The 24,918-nt window shown below is 35.0% G+C and overlaps 1 protein-coding gene across 1 annotated transcript; it reads right to left on the bottom strand.

Moving 5' to 3' along the window:
- Nucleotides 1–4,465: 4,465 nt before the first annotated feature.
- On the bottom strand, nt 4,466–24,755 carry LOC107747076 (deoxynucleoside triphosphate triphosphohydrolase SAMHD1-like). The gene is made up of 19 exons (XM_016561501.1): nt 24,694–24,755; nt 24,342–24,413; nt 24,142–24,246; nt 23,722–23,890; nt 22,717–22,787; nt 20,399–20,559; nt 19,171–19,379; nt 17,344–17,397; nt 16,873–16,922; nt 15,213–15,335; nt 15,052–15,128; nt 12,686–12,794; nt 12,220–12,311; nt 11,931–12,103; nt 11,693–11,841; nt 10,589–10,669; nt 8,570–8,683; nt 7,126–7,245; nt 4,466–6,259 (listed from the first exon to the last, which is right to left on the bottom strand). The coding sequence occupies exons 2-19, from the start codon at nt 24,384–24,386 to the stop codon at nt 5,462–5,464; spliced, it is 2,700 nt and encodes an 899-aa protein (XP_016416987.1). The 5' UTR covers nt 24,387–24,413; nt 24,694–24,755; the 3' UTR covers nt 4,466–5,461.
- Between the last annotated feature and the right edge of the window lie 163 nt (nt 24,756–24,918).

The raw sequence follows: 24,918 nt of genomic DNA, 5'->3' as shown, positions 1-24,918 counted from the left end.
GTCACTTTGTAGGCAAAAACCCGGAAACAAGTTAGCATTTTAGCACTTCCGGTTCCTTCGTCCCATAGTCAGTAGTTTTTTTGAATGGGAGTTTGGTTAAATCCCCTAAAATAAGGTCTGTGGTTCACACAAGCTCAAGATACTTTCACATTTTATTCTGCGACATAAAACACACCAGTTACACCCCACTCGTGATTTTTTTTAAAACTGTTATGTTTCTTAAAAAAGACGGTTGCTAACAAGTTGCTAAATGAAACAACAGGAGCTGTCGGAGACATTAAACGTCATCACGCCCAACAGTTTATCAATTTACAGTATTTTCCAATTGTAGTGTAATTTATAGTACAATTAATTGCAGAATAACCAATTAATAGTTTACCGCATTTTATATTGTTATTCGACAATGTTTTTTTGCTTTGCTTCGAAATGCAAGTCTTCGGATGGAAGATGCTCATTTTATCACTTACCTGCTGATGCAGAGACTCTGGGTTCGTACCATAAGGTAAACTCATATGATTATTCCATGTAAACACCACATTTACCGGCTTTTTTTACCACATTTATTGACTTTTAATGCACAGAAGTACAAATCGCATTTCCTAATAACGTGCTTGTTAGCAAGTTCCGTGGCTAAAGTAAACATTATAATGAGAACGGCTCCCCCAACATTATGAAGCTGCAGGCCCGGAGGCCCAACTTTTTCAGACAGTGCCACCTGCTGTTTGGATGAACATTTGTTTTGTAGCGTGTGTACCGTAATAATTTCCAACATTATAAAACTGCTAGCAAGTAGCAACATCGGACACGTGAGTAAGGTTATTAATTTTATTAAAGCGATTCCTGAAAATTACCAGGTTTTATGGCATAAATCAATGTGACATCTTATTACACCAACAAACAGACAGTAAATTGATAGAAAATCGGGGTAAAAATTATGTAGTGAATTTTCAGGCTTAAGTCAGACCAGTCTGAAGATCTGAGATGATTTTGGATGTTATAGCTTGAAAACTCTAGGAAGAGATACATTTACAAATTTTAGTCTCAAAATAATAATAATAATCTTAAATAGAATATCAGTATGATTGCTTTCTCAAGTCAACATAAATATGATATACTTTGTGCAGCGTAGTCAGGTTCATTTATTTTAATAGCAGCTTCACAGGATAAAAAAAAATGCTAGTAAAATAAAATAAAAAGCAGCACACTATACATATATTATTTTATATATGCACACAATATTATTTCACTAGCTGATTAGTGAGTTTTGAAGGTAATGTTGAAGGTAATTGTTCTCTTTAATTAAACAAATGTATAGATTTATTTATTCATAAATCTGTTTAATGTATAAACAAACTCTAATAAAAACGTAATAATTTAAACAATTTCAAGAAATTCTGTAACTATTAAGTACGTGACAGTAAACTGACAGATCCTTCCATTTGTTTTTATGCTGTTAATAAAAATAAGATTGAAGACACATCACTACATTTCCTTCGCTTGCACTCTTGTATCGCTGTATCTGTAACACTTGCATACGGTCAGTGATCTTACAGAACATTTGAATATATTCTAGCCAACTTCTAAATATGTCTGTATTTTCATCTTTGTGTATTGTCAAATGTCTGAAAATGAGCTTCGTAGAAAGCATTTTTATGTCTAGCGTACACAATGTAAACTGAGCAAATTACAAATAACTTGACTTTGAGATACTTAGACTGAGAATGAAATTGCAGACATGTCAGTCCGGATCCTTGAATCTATGCCCACAAACAAACCATGACGTGATGAGTTCTCAAACACACACTGATCATATATGATAACCTCATCGTGGCTGATATTTATATGAAATGCATAGAAATGTCCTGTCATCCTGATGGGAGATTTCTAGATATCCGCACTATAGTTCATTTATGTCAGTGAGTATAGCAAAATAAAGTAAACTATGACATATTATACCCAAAAATTCTTCATACAGTGGACTACCAGTAAAACTGATAAAACATTTGGGACCAAAAATTATTCAGTCTGTAACGGGGCTGACGAGACGTGAGACGTGCGGATCCATATGCAAAGCTTTATTGAACAGAGAGGTCAGAAACACAGGCAGGGTCCGACAGTGGCAAACAGGTATATGGCGGGCAAAACACAAGAATAGTCCCAGGGCTAGCGTAGGTCACCGATCGGCAGACAGAATCACAGGGGCGAGACGAGAGGGAAAAATCCAGGAAAACAGGCAAAGATCAAAAACCGCGAAAACAGGCAAGGCAATGCAAAACAAGGAAAACACAGAGACTCGGAATGGGGTACGGGCTAAACAATACTCAGCAGAGAATGGTGGTTTGAGTGGGTGTTATATAGTGAGTGAGGTGATAAGAAACAGCTGTGTGCAATCAGTGCAGTTTGCAAACCGTGCAATGAATGATGGGATATGTAGTCCGGGGTGCTATGCAACAGTTTGTGTTGTGCGAGAGTCAATGTAATGGAAAGGGTGACCTCTGGTGGTGAACAAATGGAAGTCCATGGACCGAATTCGTGACACAGACACTTTGACCTTAACATGTTTTGCTGAAGTGTTTTTTCTTTAATTGCTATGTGAGAAATGTTGAAGGTGTCTGAATAAATTTTGGTTTGACTTTTTTGACAATTTTTACAGTGAAGACTATGCAGTACTATTTTACATTTGAATATTCGTTTTCTGTACCTGGACACCTACAAACTTGAAAAAATTTAAACATTGTGTAAATAGCACAAATAAATAAATAAATAGAACGAACATACAAATTAAACCATTTCAAACAGGGCTCACTGGTACAACCTGTACCCCAGCTACGGCCCTGTTTATGACAATTCCACATACAACTCCATTATATATTTTTGCTCATTCATATTTGCCAATTAGAAAAGGACAACACATTACCACGTACTGGAAGGCTATCTATCTATCTATCTATCTATGCCTCTATCTATCTATCTATCTATCTATCTATCAATCTAGCCTTTGATTTATTTCTAAAAACAGACAGAACAGTATAAGTGAACTGAGACCAAGTATGACTCCTGGGTGGCGATGAGCTGCAGAGCAATCGGCTGGTTTCTAGGGAAGGGAGTTTCCGACTTTTGTTCCTCTGAGCCTCTGTGGGCGTTTTAAAGGGTGTTGTGAACTGCATATCCACTACGGTCATTGCGAGGTTAATGTGAAGTACAATATCAGACACATGCTGGAGCTCCACCTGGAATCTGGAGAAGACAGGACAAAGCGAAGGAGAAAATTAAACAATATCATCACTCATCAGTGTGTTTGTAGTTTATATTGACGTGAGCTGCTGTTCTCATTCTCTTGTCACAGATTCTTCAGAAGGTGTACTTTTGTCATGTTTCCTGCAGGAGGAGCTGGAGACCTCAATGTGCTGGAACAGGATCTGGAAATGACCTCATCAAATAAACCTGTGAAAATACTGTTCCCAAATCAATCCATACATCTTATTATATCCGTATATCTATACATGATATTAAATAAATGATAATGTCAGACATCAACATCTTAAACATGCTTTATTGACAACTATCAATACACAGGCAGAAGTTGCAAGGCCTTCTGGGTAACTGCCAGTACAACAATACAAATTAAAAGCTTTATTTTAATGTTTGTGAGAGTCTTAAACAATGACCAGTTCAGTGAAAGAATAACAGAGCATTTTAGATTTAAAAGAATAAAAAGGTTATTCAGGTGTATTCAAATTGATCCAGACAGTTTCAAAGATTTGTATTATTATTGTTATTTTATTTTTTTTATCTTAATATAGCCTTTAAATGACAAGATACAAATCACCCTCCACCTTTTATTCATTTACCTTATTTATCTCACCTCAAGCTATTTGTCACGAAGGGCAAAACCCTGCAAAAACACAGGACTGTAAAAGTTCTTACAGAATTTGCACACCTTGAGTCCACTTCCATTTTCACCTCCACAGATTTATGTTCTTCTTCTTCTTCTGATTCATCAACTGGCAAACAGGTCTAAACAAGCTGCAGACTGTCCTAAAACCTAAAACCAAAATGTGTTCTTGTCTTAGGACAACTTTGATGAACTTTTGATCCACTTCAAATGTTGACTACTGCATTTACTTACTGAAACTGTTTTGTGTGTAAACTGCTGTTATATTGAGCAATTTTTATTTTCATATTTTATCAAAATGCTGCAATATTTAAAAAAAAAATATGACAGCTTTGTGCATTAAAAACAAATAAAATATATTCAGCACATTTTGGTTCTCACTATCTCATTTTGATTTTTGTTCAAATCTGTCCAACTGGTTTTATTAGGCTTTAGAAACTCTCTCATTAGTGTATAAAAACAGATTAATTAGTGATACACTAATCACAAACACATCTATGAACCAGAGGAAGTAATACTCAAAATAAAACAAACATTTATTAGACAAGAAACAAATAATTGCTCCACCATTGTTGTTGATGCAATACAGTTTATTTTTGTCAGTTTTTGAGAATAAAAAGCTGAAATGCATTACATTTTCCCCCTAATAACCATGTTTTCCCAGTAATCACACAAGAAAGATGTAACTGAACTCCTGCATCCTAAAAGGTGAAAGATTAGATGTAGAAAGACTGATTCCATATCAAATTCAATCTCTAAAAATGAACAACTCCCCAAAATATCTCACAAGAACTGTACCCAGATCTCTACTCTACACACACACACTCAAAGAAATTACAAAAAATAAATGATCAATACCTATGTTTATCCATCACCAAACAAACCCGTCCTAATATAACACAACCCTTCACCATTATCTTGTTAACTAGTGCCTATTCACCCAACATCCAGCACCACATTGTGAATAATAATAATAACAACAAGCTGCTCAAACACTAACATAAATCAGCTATTAGCCCCAAATATCTGTCTACTGTATTTGTGAAGAACTAAAATCAAGGTAAAATCTTCCCCCACTTTAGTTTAATAGCTGTTTCTTTAAATTGATTTACTCTCATGATTTTACTTTCTCATCACTGATTTTTCATTGCACTGCTCTTTGTTAGCAGTATCTGCCACACGTTTTATTCACAAAATAATCTCATTTAGGCACATGTGGCTTCAATAGCTGTCAATCAGTTGTAATCATTCAATCCTGATGTTCCTCATTTTCTGGTCGCTTTGGATAAAAGCATCTACTAAATCAAATTAATTGCATGATATACTATCATGATACAATAAGTAATGAATCAAGTTATTCCCAATTCAGTGTATATATTGCCATTTGCAGATAAAACAATTAAAACAAAGTAAAATATATTATATAATTGTGACAGCAGAGTAAATCACTGTTTAGACAATTTTTGTTTAGAAATTATAATTAAACATTAAATTAATGCTTTAAATTAACAGCCCTACTTTAAAGGTGGATGAGGGCAGCAGATGGATGGAGTTAGAGGCCAGAATTTACTCTGTCACACGTTTCACAGACAGAGCAGGAGCAGTGGGGTCACTGGCACACCACGCCTCAGGATTGGGATACTCCCCCTCCTTCAGTTGGTAATTGGGTTCAGCATATTCAGGACCCTCATAGAGATCCCAGACACCACTGAGCACCTTACAGGAGCGGACCTCATTTATACCACAGCCATCCAATGAACGACGGTCAACTGTTGTCTCATGCATTCGCTCTTCAAAATCTTCCTTTTCATAGAGCTGGATCTTATAAGATGTCACACGTTTCACAGACTGAGCAGGAGCAGTGTTGCCATTGCCCCAAGCCTCAGGATTGGGATATTCCCCCTTCTGCAGTTGGTAACTGGGTTTAGCATAGTCAGGACCCTCATAGAGATCCCACACACCACTGAGCACCTTACAGGAGCGGACCTCATTTATACCACAGCTGTTCAATGAAGGACAGTCAACTGTTGTCTCAAAGTTTGGGCCTTCAAAATTCACCTTTTCATAGAGCTGGATCGTAAATGGCAGACATTCAAGAGACCAAGCAGGATCAGGAACGGGAGCGGGAGCAGTAGCAGAAGCAGTGGATTTGCCATCGCTCAATGCCTTAAGATTGGGATACTCTCCCTCCGTCAGTAGGTAATCATCTCCACTGTCACGACCCTTCCAGAGCTTCCAGACGCCTCGGATCACCTTACAGGAGCGAACCTCTGTTATACTGCAGCGGTCCAATGATGGACAGTTGCCTGTGATCACACACTTGGTACCTCTAAACGCATGCTGATCGTATAGCTCAATTACACACTTGAAGAAAAAGAGAGAGAAGAGAGAGGGTGAGAGTTTTTTTCTTTTTTCTTTGAATCAAATTAATTATGCTGTTTTTGAGGCATCATCAAAAAACCTTGACTATAGCCAGGTTTCCATCCAAAGTTGCGGGGGGGGAAAAAAACGTATCCGCAAAATTGAAATAGCGCATAAAACACTTATAAAACACGCAATAAGCACCTTTCTATCCAATGAGTCAAAGAGAACAAGATCATCACTTCCTGGTAAACTGGCAATATATATCACTAAGGAAAGTGCGAGAAGCCACTGAATATAATACTTTTCATATATAATAAATTGCTCGCACCTCAGAGCGAGCAGACGAAACACAATAAATGCTGTCAATGCTTTCGGAGGTGGATGCTGCTGTTTGGGAACGCAGTCGTGTAAGACAATTATACAGAGAAACTTTAATGACAGACTTTGCTCAGGCATTTCAGAATGACCATGACAACATTTCAGATGCTGTGGAACGAGATCAGTCCGCTGGTTAGGATTTGCCGTCCCATAGCGCAAAGTCACATTACTTTTTTGATGCGCATGGAAGAATTTACTCGGCAAATGCGTTTCCATCTCCCACTATTCGCATTAACCCTTTTTTCACACAAGTCAAAAGCCACCTCAAGTGAGCGTAAAAAAAAAATTTTTTGAATTAAGGGATTTTTATTTGAAATTTGGCATTTCCATCACTCGTTTCTGATGTGATACTTCAAATGCACATAAAAACAGGGTGATGGAAACATAGCTTATGTGCTCATTATACTGTGTTTTTTTGTGTGTGGCTTATACACTGTGTCTGCGTGTGTCAGTTCTGCAGGAATGACAAACAAACCATAAACACTCACCATGCCAAGGCGCCACCATTTAAAGCACTCCTTAGCATCCATCTCCTCCTCATCAGAGTTTTTTGTGTAGTAAACTCGACCAACATGTTCACTAAACTTCTTCGGCAGCAGACTGGAGACCTGAGATACAAGTGAAATCAAACATAACTTTTTGATCAGTCATTACAGATCCAGGAAACTTGCTTTTTACCCAAAGCAAGTTTCCCTGCACCCTGGGTTGTCTTTTTTGTGAGTGACTATTGAAATAAAACTTGCTATATGACCATCTGAATACTTATCTGAACCACTCACCTTAAAGAGATAGTTCACACAAAAATTTAAATTCTGTCATTAATTGCTCACCCTCATGTTGTTCCAAACCCGTAAGACCTTTGTTCATATTCGGAACACAAATTAAGATATTTTTGATGAAATCCAAGAGCTTTCTGGCCCTCCATAGACAGCAACACAACTGGAATGTTCCCAGGCCCAGAAATGTAGCAAGGACATCGGTAAAATATTCCATGTGACATCAGTGGTTCAACTGTAATTTTACGAAGCTATGATAATACTTTTTGTGCCCAAAGAAAACAAAGATGAATAAAGGTCTTACGGGTTTGAAACAACATGAGGGAGAGTAATTAATGACAGAATTTGTATTTTTGGGAGAACTATCCCTTTAACCTCACTATTATCAATCACTTTTGGGACAAATTAATATTGACTAACAAATATCTATTTTTTTTATATATATATATATAGTTTTGATATCACTGGATTCCCTGTCTGACCAGGACCCTTAAAATCGTCTTAACCTCCTCACAGGACCTTGTGACGACAAGCTGCTGTATCACTAAAGGTACAATTTTTCCACATTTTGTCTGACAGTGTAGGCCAATTGTTAGCTCACAATTGTTAGCTGTTTAACGAAAAAAAATGACTGTGAATGCAAGCTGCTATTTATTGCTTGGGCAATCACTTGATTAAGTGTTGTAAGAAATCAAGCATACAGTTAGTTTTGGCAGATCACGTCAAGCAAGCTTGTATTATCTGACTCAGCTGATCCACGACTACCAATAGGAATACACTATCATAGCATGCTTATATAAGGTCTATTCAGTATTATTCAGCAGATGTATTGCTTTGCTCAGAAGCTAATTACCCTCCTCCATTCCCAGAAATTTGTTGTTATATTAAAATTGATGTTAATAACAACATTAATGATATCTTCAATACATTTGTGTTGATTCTGTTCTGTCTACTCTAAGTGGGTTATCGCTGCTCTCTCAGATAGACTGCCACAACAGAACCATTACCATACCACCAATCCACACTGTGTGCTAACTGTCAATCATCTTTGATGATAGTGGCCCTCACAGAATTAGTTATTCTAGAAAAAGTTATTCTAATATGTTGATAATTTTTGAAGTGGCAAGTTACTTGAGCAGCACAGTGGTATGAGTACCTCATATTTCCTAATCTTGCGGCCTTTATTGTGCTGCTTCTTTCTGTAGAAATAGACAGAGTTGATAGGATCAACCCCCTTTTCAGCCCCCTTATTATAATCCAGTAGAATCACCTGTGAGAGGAGATTTACAATGTTACAGTTATTAAACATTGTTGATTAAAAAGAGTGATACAAATTAGTGCTGTCAAAATTAACACGTTAATGCAGGCAATGTTTTTGTTTTTTTTTCAGTTTAAAAATATTTAATGCAATTAACGCAGGGGCGGAGCTAGAGTTGGCCACCCCACTCACAACTGCTGCTTCTGTCTCTTTTTTTTCTTTAAAAGAAATGCATTTATTCAGTCACAGAACGTCTTTACGATCACATCAAATGGGAGACGTTTCAGACATGCGTTCCACTTCACTTCAGCGTCAGGCGCGAGTTAGTCTCACGTAGCCAGACCTTCAGACTGACGGCTGAAGGTCTGGAATCCATGGCAGCTTTCATTGGCCAAGGCCCACCTATGAGGCTGTTTGACAGACATGTCAAACAACCAATCACAGTTCAGTGTCACGTTTCGGGTTGTGGAAATGTCGCCACAATAACAGACCGGTGTGTAAAACTCTCGGACGTATTTTAAAGATTCAATGCCGCAAACTTTAAATATTTCACATACTTTTGAGAATCCAGCGTTTAGTTGATCCTGATAAGCGCTCTTCGTCACAATTGTAAACATGACGGCTTTCTTCTTTCGTGAGGGGGTTTGGTGCCACGTTTCCAGACGGAATGTTAAAGAACGCAACACACACGTCTCCCGGAAATCCTGTATAATTCAACCAATCCGATGACGACTTCGAAAATCCTGAAGTGTTTCCACTTTTGTGTGCCGTATGCATGAGACGTTCAGCCAACAGTCCATGGGCGTGACGTCTGAGGCTGAGACTAGGCGCGAGTTAAACGAGCGCGGAAACAGTTCTGTGTCCGGAGCGCGTGCTCTTCAATTGCATGCACAAATGCGCCGGTGCGAGCTGTAGCCTGTATCATTTAATATCAAAGCGCGAAATAAATTACGTGCATGCAATGTCGTGGTCAGTTAAGTCATGAAGTTACCAAAAAGGTGATTAAAGCTCCCTTAAAACTGTGCATGCATGTAATATATAATATATGAGTCACATTTAAGAACATGCCTCTGAAATGGAGTGGTTTTCAAAACTGTCCTGGAGCAGCCCAACACTGTCTCACTCATCTAACACACCCAAATTAACTCGTCAGCTCATTAATAGAGATTTTAAGACCTGAAGTGGGTCATAAAAGGTAGAGATTTAAGAGGAGATACGATGCGTGTCAGATCCGTGTCATGTTCAGCAGCGGCAGCTCTTAAAGAAATAGCCAAAATAACCGAATAATCTGTGATGTCTGTTAATCAAAGAAAAAAAATAGAAAAAAAATAGGAAATCAATAACTTTTATAGCTTTAAGGATTCATCTATATTTAATTTAAAATAGTGTTTAATAACTTCAATTTCTGTATATTTCTGCTGAAGGACACTGTTAAATATGACATTTATTATAATGGGTTTATGTGAAAATTGTTTTAAGTTCACTTAAATTAGAAGTTATTTTTTATAAAGTCTAATAAATGTTAAAATTGACAGCTCTCAATTATACTGTAATGTTGAATGGCTATTGTCAATGGTTAAATATTAGGGGAAAAACAATTTTATAGAGACGTCTGTAGTATTGGTATCAGTGATACTGGCCTTCAGTCATAAAAAAACAAAAAAAAAACAAGATGCCATTAAACAAATATTAAAAATATACTCTCCTTATGTTTTTTTCTACATTCATTTGAAAATGTAATGTGAAATTATTGCGATATAAAAGTATATTTAAAAACTTTAATGTTAGGTGGGATTAATTGTGACTAATCACGATTAATTTCAGAAAAAAATGTGCGATTTAATTATTTTTTTATTGATTGACAGCACCAATATAAAAAAAAAAAAGACTGGAAAAGTTGTTTTAAACACAGCATACTTCAGTGCTGAAATCCTTCTTATGCAAAACCAGATTTGGGTGAAGTTTGTTCCACTCGTCCACTGCTTTATTCCAGTCATCCTGTAGAAATGCAGATTTAAGTTCAACAAATGAAAACAAATTATCTATATGAGAGTGTGTGTTATTATCTGTGTATGTCCCTCCCCAATAAACAAAAAAAAAAATCTGATTGCTTTTTAACTGCACATTTCTATCGATTGTAATGTTTGAAATTATGAGATGTCAGAGAAAATGAAAGGGAAAATTAGTTAACTATATTAGCTAACATGAACTAACAATGAAAGATACTTCTAAAGCATATTAATTTAGCATATTATTCATATTTATTAATGTTAATTTGAACATTCAGTATAAAAATAAAATCTGTTCATAGAATTTACTGGACCTGAGCTGACATGAACTAACAATAAACAACTGTATTTTTTTTAACTAACGTTAACAAAGATTATTAAATGCTATAACAAATATATTGCTCATTGTTATTTAATGCTTGTTAATGCATTTACTGACACTAATTAATGGGACATATCATTCATAGAGCATTCTAGAGTGCTGTTATATTTAAGTTAATTTAATTAAGGTTAGAAAAATAATTAAAAAGGGACACTATTCTGATAAGGAACTTAAATCAGTTACATTTTTCCTTAAAATATCTGTATATTAATTATTTCGTTTCTGTGATCTTGACACTGTCCCAGTTTGCCAACCATCTACCAGCAAACTGGGATACAAACAAGAACATGTAATTTAAATGGAGTGATAATACAAACTGCATTTACCGATTCAAAATTACAATTTCTAACCCTAAAGCACAGTTTAGAAGGGCAAGATTAGAATTTTAATGATAAGAGTTTTAATGATATGCTTCACTATAATTCTATTCGCACTAGTGAATTACTCGCAACAATCAACCTTTCAGAATCCAGCGGCAGTGAAGGAGAAGGGAAACAATGAAGAACAGGCCAGCAGTCAAAGATGATCTTTTAACATTGTAAATGCAGTGCCCTCCACAATGTCTGGAAGAAAACTAACTTGAAGATGGCATTTAAATAAAACATTGTGTTTTTCTCATTTTTCTTCTACCTTGAAGGCCACTTCTTTCTCTTCAGTTTCTTTTAGTCGAGTCTCTCCCACACACTTCCGCAGGCGTCGCATCACAACATCTTCCAGCTCTTTTCGGGCATCTTTCAGCTTGTCATCACTGGAGTACAAGATCTTCTCAAAGATGTGATCTGATAGAATGAGAACAATTTGACGGAAACTCTTCTGGTCAAATGACAAGAAGTAGAACTTAAAAACTTCTTCCATGTTTACAACTTACCTGTCAGTTTAATGAACTTTGCAGTCTTTTCATCTTCAGATGGTGGCATCTTGCGTTTTTGTGAACTGCTTGTAATATTTTTGATCTTCTGCTTGATTTCATCTGGTGAAAAGTATTCTGAAATCGGTGAGATCTCAAGCCTGTCTTTAGCTTCTAAGAGAGCTTTTATGATTCTAATGAACAAATAAAAAATAATGAAACAGTAAATTACTCAAAAAATAATGCATTAAAAAAAGTTTTTAACTGAATAATAATAATAATAATAAAATGAAATAAAATAAAAATGTACTTGTTTTCAGTGATGTTGACTATCTTGTGCTGGTAGGCCTGCTGATATAGAGTGTAGCGGGTGTGAAACATGTCATAAATATTATCTGCCACCTGTGAGAGACAGAATGACACAAACACAGTCAAATATTAATCATTCGATTGAAAACATTAAATGGTTTTATGTGAGTATGACTAACATTAAGTTGCAAATATTGAAATATAAAGGTTATTCATAAATATCACTCTTAAATTTAGCTGAAGTGGAAACTTGTAAGATGACTAATGATTGGGTGAATGTCATAGTGCACAGTGCAACTAAAGTCAGCGTTTTGTTGTTTTATATGGATGTTACACTTGCAGTGCTATCAAACAGACTGAAAACAATCAGCCATCGAATAAGCACTGGTTGTTGTAATCTGTAACCTATTACATTTCCAAAGTAACCTTCCCAACACTGTTGACGAGGGATCTTATGTATCATGTACCTTGTCTCTGAAGCAGATGTGATTCGTCCCGTTGACTTTACAGACTTGAGCAGATTTCAGCATGCGCTGATGGTCAAAGCTGTTAGAAATGCCGAGATAATGACAGTCTCTGAAAGAGAGAACATGAGTGTGCTCAATACTGTTGACTGATATGACTGATCTCTGACTTTATACTGACACCTAATAGCATGCGGCATCATACATAAGTGACAATTCTCAGTTATTGATACTATTATAGAAATGTTTTATCTAGTAATGGTTAATTTGTTCCACAAGTGAAAGTGTCCAAACATGAAGGGTTACTAATATTAGACTGCTCATGTGATCTGATCATGGCGGCCACCATGAGGCGACCTAATCCATGTTGAATAAATCAGCTTTAATGACACTACTGATGTGATGGTGGACACATGAGAGGACAACATTTGCATCGTCTCTTTCAATGTTTTTTTTTTTTTATGTAAAGCTGTTTGATACACTGTAAAAAAAAAAAAAAGTGAAATGCTTGGCAGCACAGTGTGCCAAATGTTTACCATTAATGGAAATAATGGTTAAAAAAATTTTTTTTTTTTTTTTTTTTTTAAACGGTCAGTGACTGGCAGAAGCAGTTGCCAAACAAAAACTGCAGCATCCTATTTTTTTCTAAAACGTTTTTTTTTACTGTTACTTTACAGGTATTGTCTGGATCATCATTGTGAAACTTTTTTTTTTTTTTTTGCAGTTAACCATCAGCTAACAACAGCACACATGCAAAAACTAATAACTACACTGTAAAAAATTGCTGTAAAAAAACGGCCATATTCTGCACAAGAACTACAACTGACTTCAGCCACAGACTTAGATGAAATCAACTGAAATAAGACAGCAGAACATGATCAAACAACTCCACAAACAGCATTAGAGTTTGACTTTATTTCTGTCATATATCTACAAAAATTATTTGAGAATTAACAGAGTTTTAGATGTTGATGTTTTATTTAAAATAATCAATAATAATTAATAATAATAATAATTAATAATTTTTCTCCGGCTGCTGTAACTGTGTGTTTCTAAAGCACTTTTGTTATAGCAAAACCTGCGAAAAAAATTCTAATCAGAAGAAGCTGTTTACGTACTGATGATGATCTTGCCATTGTATAGTGGCCCGATTCATTAACCTCATCAGAGATGTCTAAAGTACGAGCATGTTACATTTATTTATTTTCCAACTTTTATATGGTTTGTAATAAGTGAAGATGCTGAGATGTATAGAGATCTGTTAGTGTTTCATGTTCTGTTGCTGCCAGTCATGTGACATTTAATTAATTAATTAGTTGATTTTACAGTGAAGGTGTTTGATTGTAATAATTTAGGAAATGCCTGTAAATGAACAGTGCTGTCAGCTTGTTTAAATAAGGAGATTTTACTTTCATTTTAAGGTTTTTGTTTGGCACCCTGTGCTGCCAGTCATTTGACCGGTTTTTTTTTTTTTTTTTGTCTTTTGTTTTTTGTTTTTCAGTGAAGGTGTTTGATCATAAAAATTCAGGACATGCCTGTAAAATAACCAGTGTTTGTCAGCTTATTTAAATAAGGAGATTTTATTTTAATTGTATGGTTTTTGTTTGGCAGCTGTTGCTGCTAGTCATTTGACCATTTTATCATCTAACGGTTTTGTTATTGTATTAATTACAGATTATTTTTGTAATTTTACATTTGTTTGTAATTTAGGAAAACAGAAAACATACTGTATAAAATACAGTAGTTTTTCTGTATATAAAATGTGAATTACTCTAATTTGTCATTTGTTATAATACTTAAAATAACAGACAAGAAAGCTGTGTATCCAGCTTTCAACATAGAATCTATCACTGAGTCAGATGTGATGAGAGTGATTAGATCCCTTAGGCCATCTCGAGCTAAAGATGTCATTGGGATGAATACATGTATGTTGAAAGAACTTTCTGAAGTATTAGTCAACCCGATTACATCATATAATATAACTATAACTATTAAAATTAAAATTAGTAAAGACTTGATTATGATGCTGTAACATTATTTTAAGGTCAGTTTGGACAGCAATTTCTTCCAGTGGTAATTGGGTGAAAATAGGAAGTTAATGCCACACTGAAATTAGTTTAATGTATGTATAGGCCAATATGTTTGATGTTCACTTTATATCAAATCAACATCATGTCAAGTTTTTGACATCAGTTTGATTTGCACATTTGACCTGTTGTTTCACGTAAATTTTGATGTCAATTTGATATCTTTTCCACATCAAATCACCCACTGGGCATTTAAGCACTTTTTTGCGCAGTTTTGTAAAAAAAAATCCATTTAAAAAAAGTAATTATATGTGTAAAATCTCTAAAATGTTGTTTATTTACCGTGCAAAATACTCCCATCTTCGCACGTCAATGCCATTCCAATTATTTGCCACAATCTCATACAGGAAAGACTTGTTCTAATAAAGAATAATTCAAATACTTTTAATACTCAACTTAAACTCTGCATAACTTGTTTGACATTGCAGTTTACAGGATGTTACCTCTTGAGCTGCTTTATAATCCCCCTCAATTAACGTCTGAATAAAGGTGAGATCCTTGTTTGTCAGCTCTGTGTTTAGTCCTTCATTCCTTACGATGTCCAGAAAAATCCAGATTGAGGCCACCTAGAGAGAGACAATATAAATATTGGAAATAAATTAAACCGTATATACATCCGTAAATACATACAGTAATAATACAGGATTCATGAAGACTGAGCATCTAATTATATTTTTATTAAATTATGACTGATAAATAGATTATATTTAACAGTCAGTGTTTCTCATGAAGTGATTTGCAATTTATTAGTGGCCTGTATTTCTATTCTTGTCAATTTCCACAGAATGTAATGTTGGCTTATTCCTCTCAAGGGATTTTCACACTGCACTTAACCCCGGGTTCTCGTCGTTCTAAACCCCGCTTTTAACCCCAGAAAAATGTACGTTTCGCACTTGTTTTTTTGTTTTTTTTTACCCAGGGTTATGAAATCCAGCTCTGGAGCAAGTTTAGCTCTGCTTTTGTGGTGTTAACCCCACATTGCAGAGTCAAACACGATGTTACAGCTACATGCTTAGCAACAGGCAACCAATTGCGTGTCTTCTACTCACATGATTTGGACAGTCTCAGAAACATCACATCATTTCAACAGTAGTTTCAGTATTTGAGGGGAAAAATGACAAATGGTTACAGAAATATGACATGTGAGGTGAAGAAGAGACCTTTTCATTTTTTCGTTTATAATCTGGAAAGGCCATTCAGTATAAGCCTGCTAGTACAGTCGACAACATACAGTATGAGCAATGCTAGAGCAGTTATAAACAGGTAACATGCTGCATTTCATTCAATCAATGACATTGACAACACAAATATGCAATTAAGAACGTTAACCCAGGGTTTAGGAATGTACAGTGTGAACATCAATTGTTAACTCTGAGTGAATTATGAGCAGTGTGAAACATCAAGCAATAACCCAAAACTTTATTTACCCAGGGTTTAGAATGACCCAGGGTTAACTCAAGTGTGAAAAGCCCATTTATTTGTTAAAAGAAGACAATCTTTTGAATACTGTTGATCAAATGTTCAAGGTAGAGCTTAAGTGTATTTAACCCACAATTTTTTTTTAAACTGATTCTATCTAGATTGCTACTGATAAGTGCTATTTGGATAAGCGTGTCTTTTGGCTATATTGTAAACGAGAGCATATCAAACAATGTTTTTTTATTTTATTTATCTTTCACCAATACGGACTGTTCATGTGTGATTGCATGGCTTATATATTCAGTAGGAATGTTTATGTTTAGTAAGTTCGTTTAGCCAATTAAATGCTCTCATAAGGCTCCAAAAAGGTCTACTCTGTTCACCCAAATTATTCATTGAACATTATTCACTAAACCTAATTTGTGCAGTTTGTTTTCCCTAGCCTTGCTGTAAACTCTCCTGTTTTTTTTTCAGCTCCTTTTTATACATTGTTGTTTTGGACATCACATTTCTATGCTTTTTTAATATAGTTTTATGTATTGTAATGTATTTGTGTTAGATGACTGAGTACATCGCAATAAGACCAATTAAATAGCACATTCATTTAAGCATAATACAATACACAGAGTTTAAAATGCTACTTGTAATACATGTATATTTGTACAGGAGAGTCATGGTGCTTACCTTCCACTTCTCTTCTGATGGACCCGGTTGTTGGTCATCTCCACGGCCACCTGCACCAGTTGTAAAACGTCAAAGAAACAAAAATCTAAACTAACAACTATTCCTGCTGTCCAATTACTTCTACATACTTCTAAATATTAAACATGCATATAATGATGTAAGTATGCAGTAAATGTAAACAAGAAAGGCTATAAGTAACTTTGATTTCAACCTTCTTCAAATGACAATGAAAGTCATCAACGGAAAGAACACAACGTAATAATTCAAAACTGAATGAAATGAAAATTTCAGATTCTTCATGTAAAGGTAAATTTTCAGGTAAATATGTACATGGTACTAGAGAAAAAAAAAAGTTAATAACATTTATATAAATATTAGCTCCAAATAGCACTGTTAAATAATGAACAGTTATTGATCACACATCTGACCACAAACATTGGTATCAGTCAAGAGAGAGGCTCAGACTCTTACCAGGCCAGGCTTTATGGATGAATTTCTCAAACAGATGAGAGAATGGACCATGACCTTAAAAATACAAACATAAAATATACTGATCAACTCACGGTTCATATGTTGCTCAGCACTGTAAAAAAAAAAAATGGTTGAGCCACAGTCACCAGAAACCCTTTAAATCCCAAAAGAACATTGGACACTAACAGATCTCTCTAGATCTCAGCACCTTCACTTATTACAAACCAGTCTGACTTTATTTCTTTCATACAAAACTTCTTATTGAGAATTGAGATCTTTTCTCCGGCTGCCATAACTGTGTTACTAAAGTACATTTGTTATAACAAAATATGTGAGAAAAATTCTGATTAGATGATGATCTTGTCATTGTATAGTGGCTCAACCGAAATATTTAATGTCTGAACAAGCTACATTTGTTAATTTCGTTTTGCTGTAGTCTTGGAACTGCACTGTTTGAAATGTAGCCTTCTTTTGATATTTTGAAAGTTTTTAATACATTTTGAAGAAATTATTAAGACAAGCGCATCTAGAGTCACAGACATCAAGAATCTGCATGTGGACCTCAACAATGGTGACAATCGACAAAATATTCAGATCAGCTCTGATCATCACAAAACAAGCTTTTTGTTGATTGTCACCATTGTTGAGATTCATGTGCTGATTCTTGAGGTTTGTGTGAGTCAAAAGTAACATAAATGTTTGAATCATAAATGGGCTGATCAGACTGTTCTCTAACAATTTTTCTTATAACAAACGTGTCTTATAAAACAGACAGTTATAGTAGCCAGAGAAAAGCTGATGTTATAAAGTGAAGGGTCAGAAGGTCAGGGTCGTTCAGTTAATTAGTTAATTTTATAGTGAAGGTGGTTGTAATAATTTAGGAAATGCCTGTAAAATAACAGTGTTTGTCAGCTTGTTTAAATAAGGAGATTTTACTGTTGCTGCACTCTAAAAAATGCTGGGTTAAAAAGGGACAAACCCAGCTATTTGGTTGTTTTGACCCAGCGGTGGATTGTATTTAACCGAGCATTTTTTAGAGTGTGCTAGTCATTTGATAATTGTATAATTTAACGGTTTTGTTATTGTATTAATTACAGATTATTTTTGTAATTTTACATACATTTGTTTGTAATATAAGAAAACATACTGTATAAAATACTGTAATTTTTCTGTATAAAAAATGTGAATTACTTTAATTTGTCATTAGTGTCATAATATTTAAAATAACAGCCAAGTATTTCATTCAGAGATAATTTTACAGAGTTTTGACTGCAATTGAAAATAAAAGAAAACAACCTGAAAAAATCAGTTATTTTCTGTCAAATTACATTATTATTTTTTTTACAGTGAAGAACATATTCCATACTGTCTTCATTCAATTAAATACATGAATCACATCTATTGTCTGACATTAAAGGGTGTAAAGGATGCAAATTCCACGTTCACATGGTGTTTGGACATAAATGTAAAAGAGGATCAGATTTAGGTAAGTTTATGTGAACATTATCTCATCGCATCATCTTATAGCTAAATCATTAAAATCAATGAAGCACAAACAATATAATATATATATATTGCTTTACTTGGTTTTAAAATACAATTGACTTTTTAGTGTGAAGTGATTTTTACTTTTATGTCTAAAAAACATGCAGAATTTCATCTTTCTTCTTTTTTAGCACAAACGGTTAAAACAATTGCATAAATGAAATCGTTCTTGTGAACATTCATTGTACATACTTTTAATATGTTTATATCTTTATAAGTGCTTCATTTAAAAAAGGTATTTTTACACTGCTCAATGTGCACATGCACATTGCTATCACTCACCTAAATTATAGCACAAAGCAGCAATTTGAACACACAGCATGTCTTTTTCAGTAATGAGCTCATTCTTCTTCTCGTTGAGCTCCTCCTGTTTCTTTTTGAGCTTCTCCTGTTTCTTTCCAAGCTTTTTAATATCCTTCTCTATCTTTTCGATGCACTTCTCTTGTTTCTCTCTCAGAACTTTGAGCAGAGATCCTGCTAAATGTGCCATCCTTCACACAGAAAAGACAGCATTTTAAACAAAACAGAAAAAATCCTTTTACATCATTTGACCAATTGACTCACTGCTTCAGAATCTGGTAAAGTAGATTGAGCTTTCGGTAACACCAGAATTATGAGATTATTCTAATCATGTTTAAAACATTTGAATCAACCTGATGACTTATAAAATAAAAATAAGTCATTTTGAAGGGTCACTGGTAGAAAGAGCACTGTAACAACTGCAAACGTGTTACCTGACATTAATTACTGTTAAAGAGAATAACTTGAGCACACCATCTGTCTGTGTGTCATTCAACAGCATTACAGTCTGTAGCTCATGAAAATGTTTTTCAAGATGTTAGCATATGTTTAAGTTGCTCATGAAGACATGGTCTCATAATGTTTCATCAACACTTGTCCTAATCCTACAACTACTGCTTTTCAGAAGCATTGCTTGTGAAAATTAATTGCATGGAAGAGTTATGTGTCTTCCCTCTTCATGATCAACAGTTTGATAATGTTTGTTTGCAATGTGTTTTTAGCTTTATGGAGGAAAGGGTCTGGACATTGCATCTGGAACAGCATCCATCTATGATATGAGTGTTTTCACAGATCAAACTACTAATATTTAGGACTCAGTGTCACAGAAAATGACTTATGCTACAAATGCAAAGGCACACTATTAAAATATACACAATCTGTATTGAACAGTATGGCATAGTTACTTCCAGGCAATGTGCAAAGCATGCTGACTCCAAAAGCTAAAGGTGAATTAATTCAGGATGATTCACCATACTTGTACAGGAAATAGTATAGTTGGTTCATAATACCTAATTTCACATTGAAAAGATGAGTTGTCAGGGAAAATGTTTAGTTTTACTGCAATTACTGTATTATTGATCATCTGCCACAAAGGAGCCTGATGAGGTCCACACACCAGCAGAGTTTACAATAGCTCTAAAAACTTCTAAGCCTTCATACATTTGTATACTGCATATACATTAAAACTTTTTTATTTTTTTAACTTTACCCCAGTGAGTGTTCGAAGCGAGTATGAGTGGCTCCAGGATACACCAGATATGCTCCTCCCAGCTGTTTGATGTGTCTAAGTCTCTGAAACTGAGGAGTATCGATGATCTTCACCAGCAGATGAGGCAGCTCAATGTGTCCATGAATGGGGTCGTTGAAGATCTGCAGGACAGAAAAAAGGCTAATTTTAGTTCATAAAATGCATTGCCCTAGTTCATAGAGTTTATTGCCCTAACAGATTTGAACCAAGGCCTACAGCAGAAATATAACTGATTGATAAAATGTGTATTCATTGTTCATTATAACTGTCAGTTTCTAGCCGAGGACAACCAGTGTGAGATGAAAAAGGAATTACTTTCACCACCGTAAGCTTTTACAGTGTTTTAAGAGGAGTTTGTGATTTAAAAGGCACACAAAAAATCCTATCATCTACATAGAATTATATTAAATTATATTTTAAGATTTGATATTTTTACTAGTTTCTCCATACAGGAGACGTCTTGGAGCTATCATTACCAACAAAGGCTTTTGTAAAAAGTACTAGATAAATTTCAGTAGTTCGATACTTTTTAACTGTGTCATTCCATTTTATTACACAACTTATTTTTTGAAATTTTTTGTTTTGTTTTATGTGTATGTATGGATTACTTGGTTTGCTACTGACATCTGGTAAAAATTTAATGTCAACAGCACCTTTAGAAATATATTTACTGGGAAAAAGGGTGACGGTTCAATAATTATTTTACCCGCTGTATATATACACACACAAACACACACTTTCAACTGCAATAACAAATATTCTCACTCACAGAATCAGACACTAACTGCTGCTTTTTATATAGCATATTTCCCATTATAAATTATGATACCGCTTTGTTCTTTGGTCCGTTGGGTCGAATTGCTTTCTCACCACGAGCGAACTGCTCCAGAGTCCGTTTGCAATCGGGCCGAGACACGTTTGTTTGGTGCGCACCCGAGTACGATTGCTGCATTCACACCTGACCAAACGAACCGCACCAAGAGGGACAACAAACTCTAGTACGATTCAACCGAACTAAACGAGGCAGGTGTGAAAGCACCCTTAAATTGTTTTCAAATGTAACATATCAATCATAAAATTAGTGAATTGAATATACTATAAATTATTTCGCGCCCCCCCTGGAGGATCGTTGAGCCCCCCTAGTGGGGGGTTGAGAACCACTGATTTAGACAATCACTGAAGATTGTTTTCCAGAAAACTGTAATATTTCAAATGACCACTAATGGTGTAGTTGAGTAATTATATGGAAAATATGTAACAAAAGTACTAAACATCCTGAAAAATACACAGCATAAATGTATAGTTGATATGTAAAAAAAAAAAAATTTAAAAATTGTTAAAAATTATTAACAATTTATATTTTTTATGCAATAGCTCTGTAAAAATCTGGGGTCCAAATGGACCCCAAAGACAATAAGTGTAAACTGGAAATGGGAGAATCTGTAAATTCCCTGCAAATTCACAAACCTCCACTGGTATGAACTATTTTTATTTATAATACCCAACAGACTGACCCTCTCACCCACTCATGTTTTCTTACAAACAAACAAATACTACAAAAAGTAAATGTAAATTCCTAAAAAATTTATTTGCATCTATTTTCTAAAGCTTCCGGAAACCCTGCCATGAAATGTCTACAGTAACTTCAAGGCTGCAGGGTTTTCTTTCATCTCTAAAAACAGCTGCATCACAGATGTGAAGTGAAGTGACATGTGGCCAAGTATGGTGACCCATACTCAGTATATGTGCACTGCATTTAACCCATCCAAGTGCATGCGCGCGCGCGCACACACACACACACACACACACACACACACACACACACACACCCGGAGCAGTGGGCAGCCATATTGCTGCAGTGCCTGGGGAGCAGTTGGGGGTTCAGCATTTTGCTCAAGAGTCTCACCTCAGTCGTGGTATTAAAGGTGGAGAGAGCGCTGGTTATTCACTCCCCCACCTACAGTCCCTGCCGGACATGAGACTTGAATCCGAAACCTTTGGGTTACAAGTATGACTCTCTAACCATTAGGCCACGACTGCCCACAGACAGTCATTTGTCACAATCCACAAACACTGTATGAGGTCAAACATGTAAATGCTTTATAAATGCTTAAACTTTCTGCTCTAAAGTGAAAAATGAAATTATATGTGAAAACCATAAATCTTGACTGAAATATGTAATAGCACTAACATCAGCTAAACTTCACTGGTTACACAATAGACAGAGTTCTTTTTTTCGTGCCTTTAATAGTTAGCTTAGTTTCATTTTTATTTGTTACCTTGCTTGAAGAAGTTTTCTCATTCTCCTCCTCTTCTTCGTCTTCATCATCATCATCATCATCTTCTTTGCCTTTGAAAAGGCATATGACAATAGTCACATAATAATAATAATAATAATAATAATCAGTATTATCTGGAAAACTAGAACAATTGTGACAGACAAAAAGTATATTATGATGGAAATGTTATAACCCATCAGAGTGATGGATAATGATTAATTGTAGCACAATCAGTTTTTGGAGTGAAAGAGTTCATGCACATGCCGATGTTGAGGACAAAATTGACATGCATTAATTAAATAAATATATATATATATATTTTTTTTTTTCTTCATCCATATTTTTTTTCTAGGGTGTTCATGTGTCCCCCAATTTTTTGTGTTTGTCAGGGATGTCTGGCCATCACAAAACCCGGAAAACAAACGCTGTAGTCCAAACAAAAGTGAAAAAGCATAATAGGACCCCTTTAAGATTCACTGGATTTGTGTGTGTGTGTGTTTTAAAGGCAACTGCAATGAAGCATCAAGAAAGACATGAGCAGACCAGCCGCTCTGAGACTGATAATTCATGGTAAGAGAAGAACTTCACTATGATTTTGAGAGGTTTGTGTATTATATATGGGGTTTGCCTTCTAAAAATGTGTAATTTCTTCTTGTTTTTCAGGGAACATATTTCTCTCTGTAACAAAGTGAACGGTGAGCAAAGGTGGCCTACATTTTGGAGCAGCACCTGGGTTTTGCAGATGCCTTATATGTATCCTTTGCTGCTTATATTTTTACAACATAATGCACTGCAAATGCAGATTAAGATATTCAAATTAAGAGATTCATGACTCTTTATCACATTATACCTGGTTAGAAGTATAAATTACCCTGAATAAAAACATCCGCTAACATATGCAAATAAATGAAAAGCAGAAAGTAAAAATGTATACAGCAGAGCTGATACACTAACATTAATATAGATACACAAATGCAGATATAGCAGCACAATTTCCTAAATTACCTGAATCAGAATTACCGCAATCAATGAATGTGTTCTCTGGATTTTTGCACCACTCATGAAAGCACTTCTCAGCTTTCTGCTGGACCTCCCTCTGATGCTTCTGATCCGCTGGATCATAATAGACCCTAACAAGAAATTCGTGAAACTTCTCTGGCTTGAGGCTTGAGACCTGCAGGGACAAGAGAAACCAAACACAACCTGTAACCAGCCTTTCTCAAGCCAGGAATCAGGCTTTCACTTACCCAGAGATGAACTCTGGCATATACACACCACAAAATATGTAAAGCCTGAAGATCTATCTATCTATCTAATCTGTTTTAGTAGCAACTTAATTAAACAGACAATCTAATGCTCAAAAGAATCATAATCATGAATACTAGTTCAGTATGATAAATGTTTGAGGTAAGTCAGATTTCTTACCTGGTACTTCTTCGTCTTGAATGCTGTTTTTAGGTCACTCTTGCTGTAGAAATGAACATTATCAATAGGCTCTTTGCCCACTTCACCAAAACCCATCTCAAGAACCTGAATGAGAAGAGATTTCAGACAGGACAGAAACAGACTGTGAAAAGATGAGCGCTACAAAACTGACTTTTTTTTTTTTAACTGTTTAAACATACATAAATTTTAAAGTCCGTAGCCTTCAGTTGTTTTTCCAATAGCATATTCTCCCAGGGATCCTTCAGTAATTTCTATCACAATATATGAAAAGTGAAAAACATTTAAGCAAAAAATAATTCAGAGGGAAAACGTACACTCTGGTTCAAAAGATGGGGTCAGTAAGATATTTTTTTTAATTAACACTTTTATTCAGCAAGGATGCATTAAATTGATCAAATGTGACAGTAAAAACATTTGTAATGTTACAAAAGATTTGTTTCAAATAAATGCTGTTCTTTTGAGCTTTCTATTCATCTGTGAATCCTGAAAAAATAAATTGTATGTGCTATAACAAGACAAAAAAAAAAGTACCTTATAGACTTGAATCTTGAAGGCTTTAACAGGCTGGGCTTTCAAGCTGGCCTTTTGTATTTCCTAAAGCAATTAAGGATCAGTCATATGCAATTACCACATTAATTATGAAATGAGTAAGAAAACAAAATATGAATCTGATAAAACTGCCACATCATGTGTGTGACTATCAAATAAAGACACATCTTAATATAAAACATAAAATAAAAATTTACAGCTATATAT

The sequence above is a fragment of the Sinocyclocheilus rhinocerous genome, unplaced genomic scaffold (genome assembly GCF_001515625.1).
Source record: "Sinocyclocheilus rhinocerous isolate Xijiao unplaced genomic scaffold, SAMN03320098_v1.1 scaffold2003, whole genome shotgun sequence".
Classification (NCBI taxonomy): Eukaryota; Metazoa; Chordata; class Actinopteri; order Cypriniformes; family Cyprinidae; genus Sinocyclocheilus; species Sinocyclocheilus rhinocerous.
Note: the sequence above shows the minus strand (reverse complement) of the source record. Positions and strands in the feature narration are given on the sequence as shown.

Coding starts and splice junctions, on each gene's coding strand:
- LOC107747076 (XM_016561501.1), bottom strand. CDS start 24,386: ATGCTATTGGAAAAACAACTGAAGGCTACGGACTTTAAAATTTAT. Junction 23,891..24,141: donor TCAAGACGAAGAAGTACCAG/GTAAGAAATCTG, acceptor TTGTCCCTGCAG/GTCTCAAGCCTCAAGCCAGA. Junction 12,312..12,685: donor ACATCTGCTTCAGAGACAAG/GTACATGATACA, acceptor TGTCTCTCACAG/GTGGCAGATAATATTTATGA.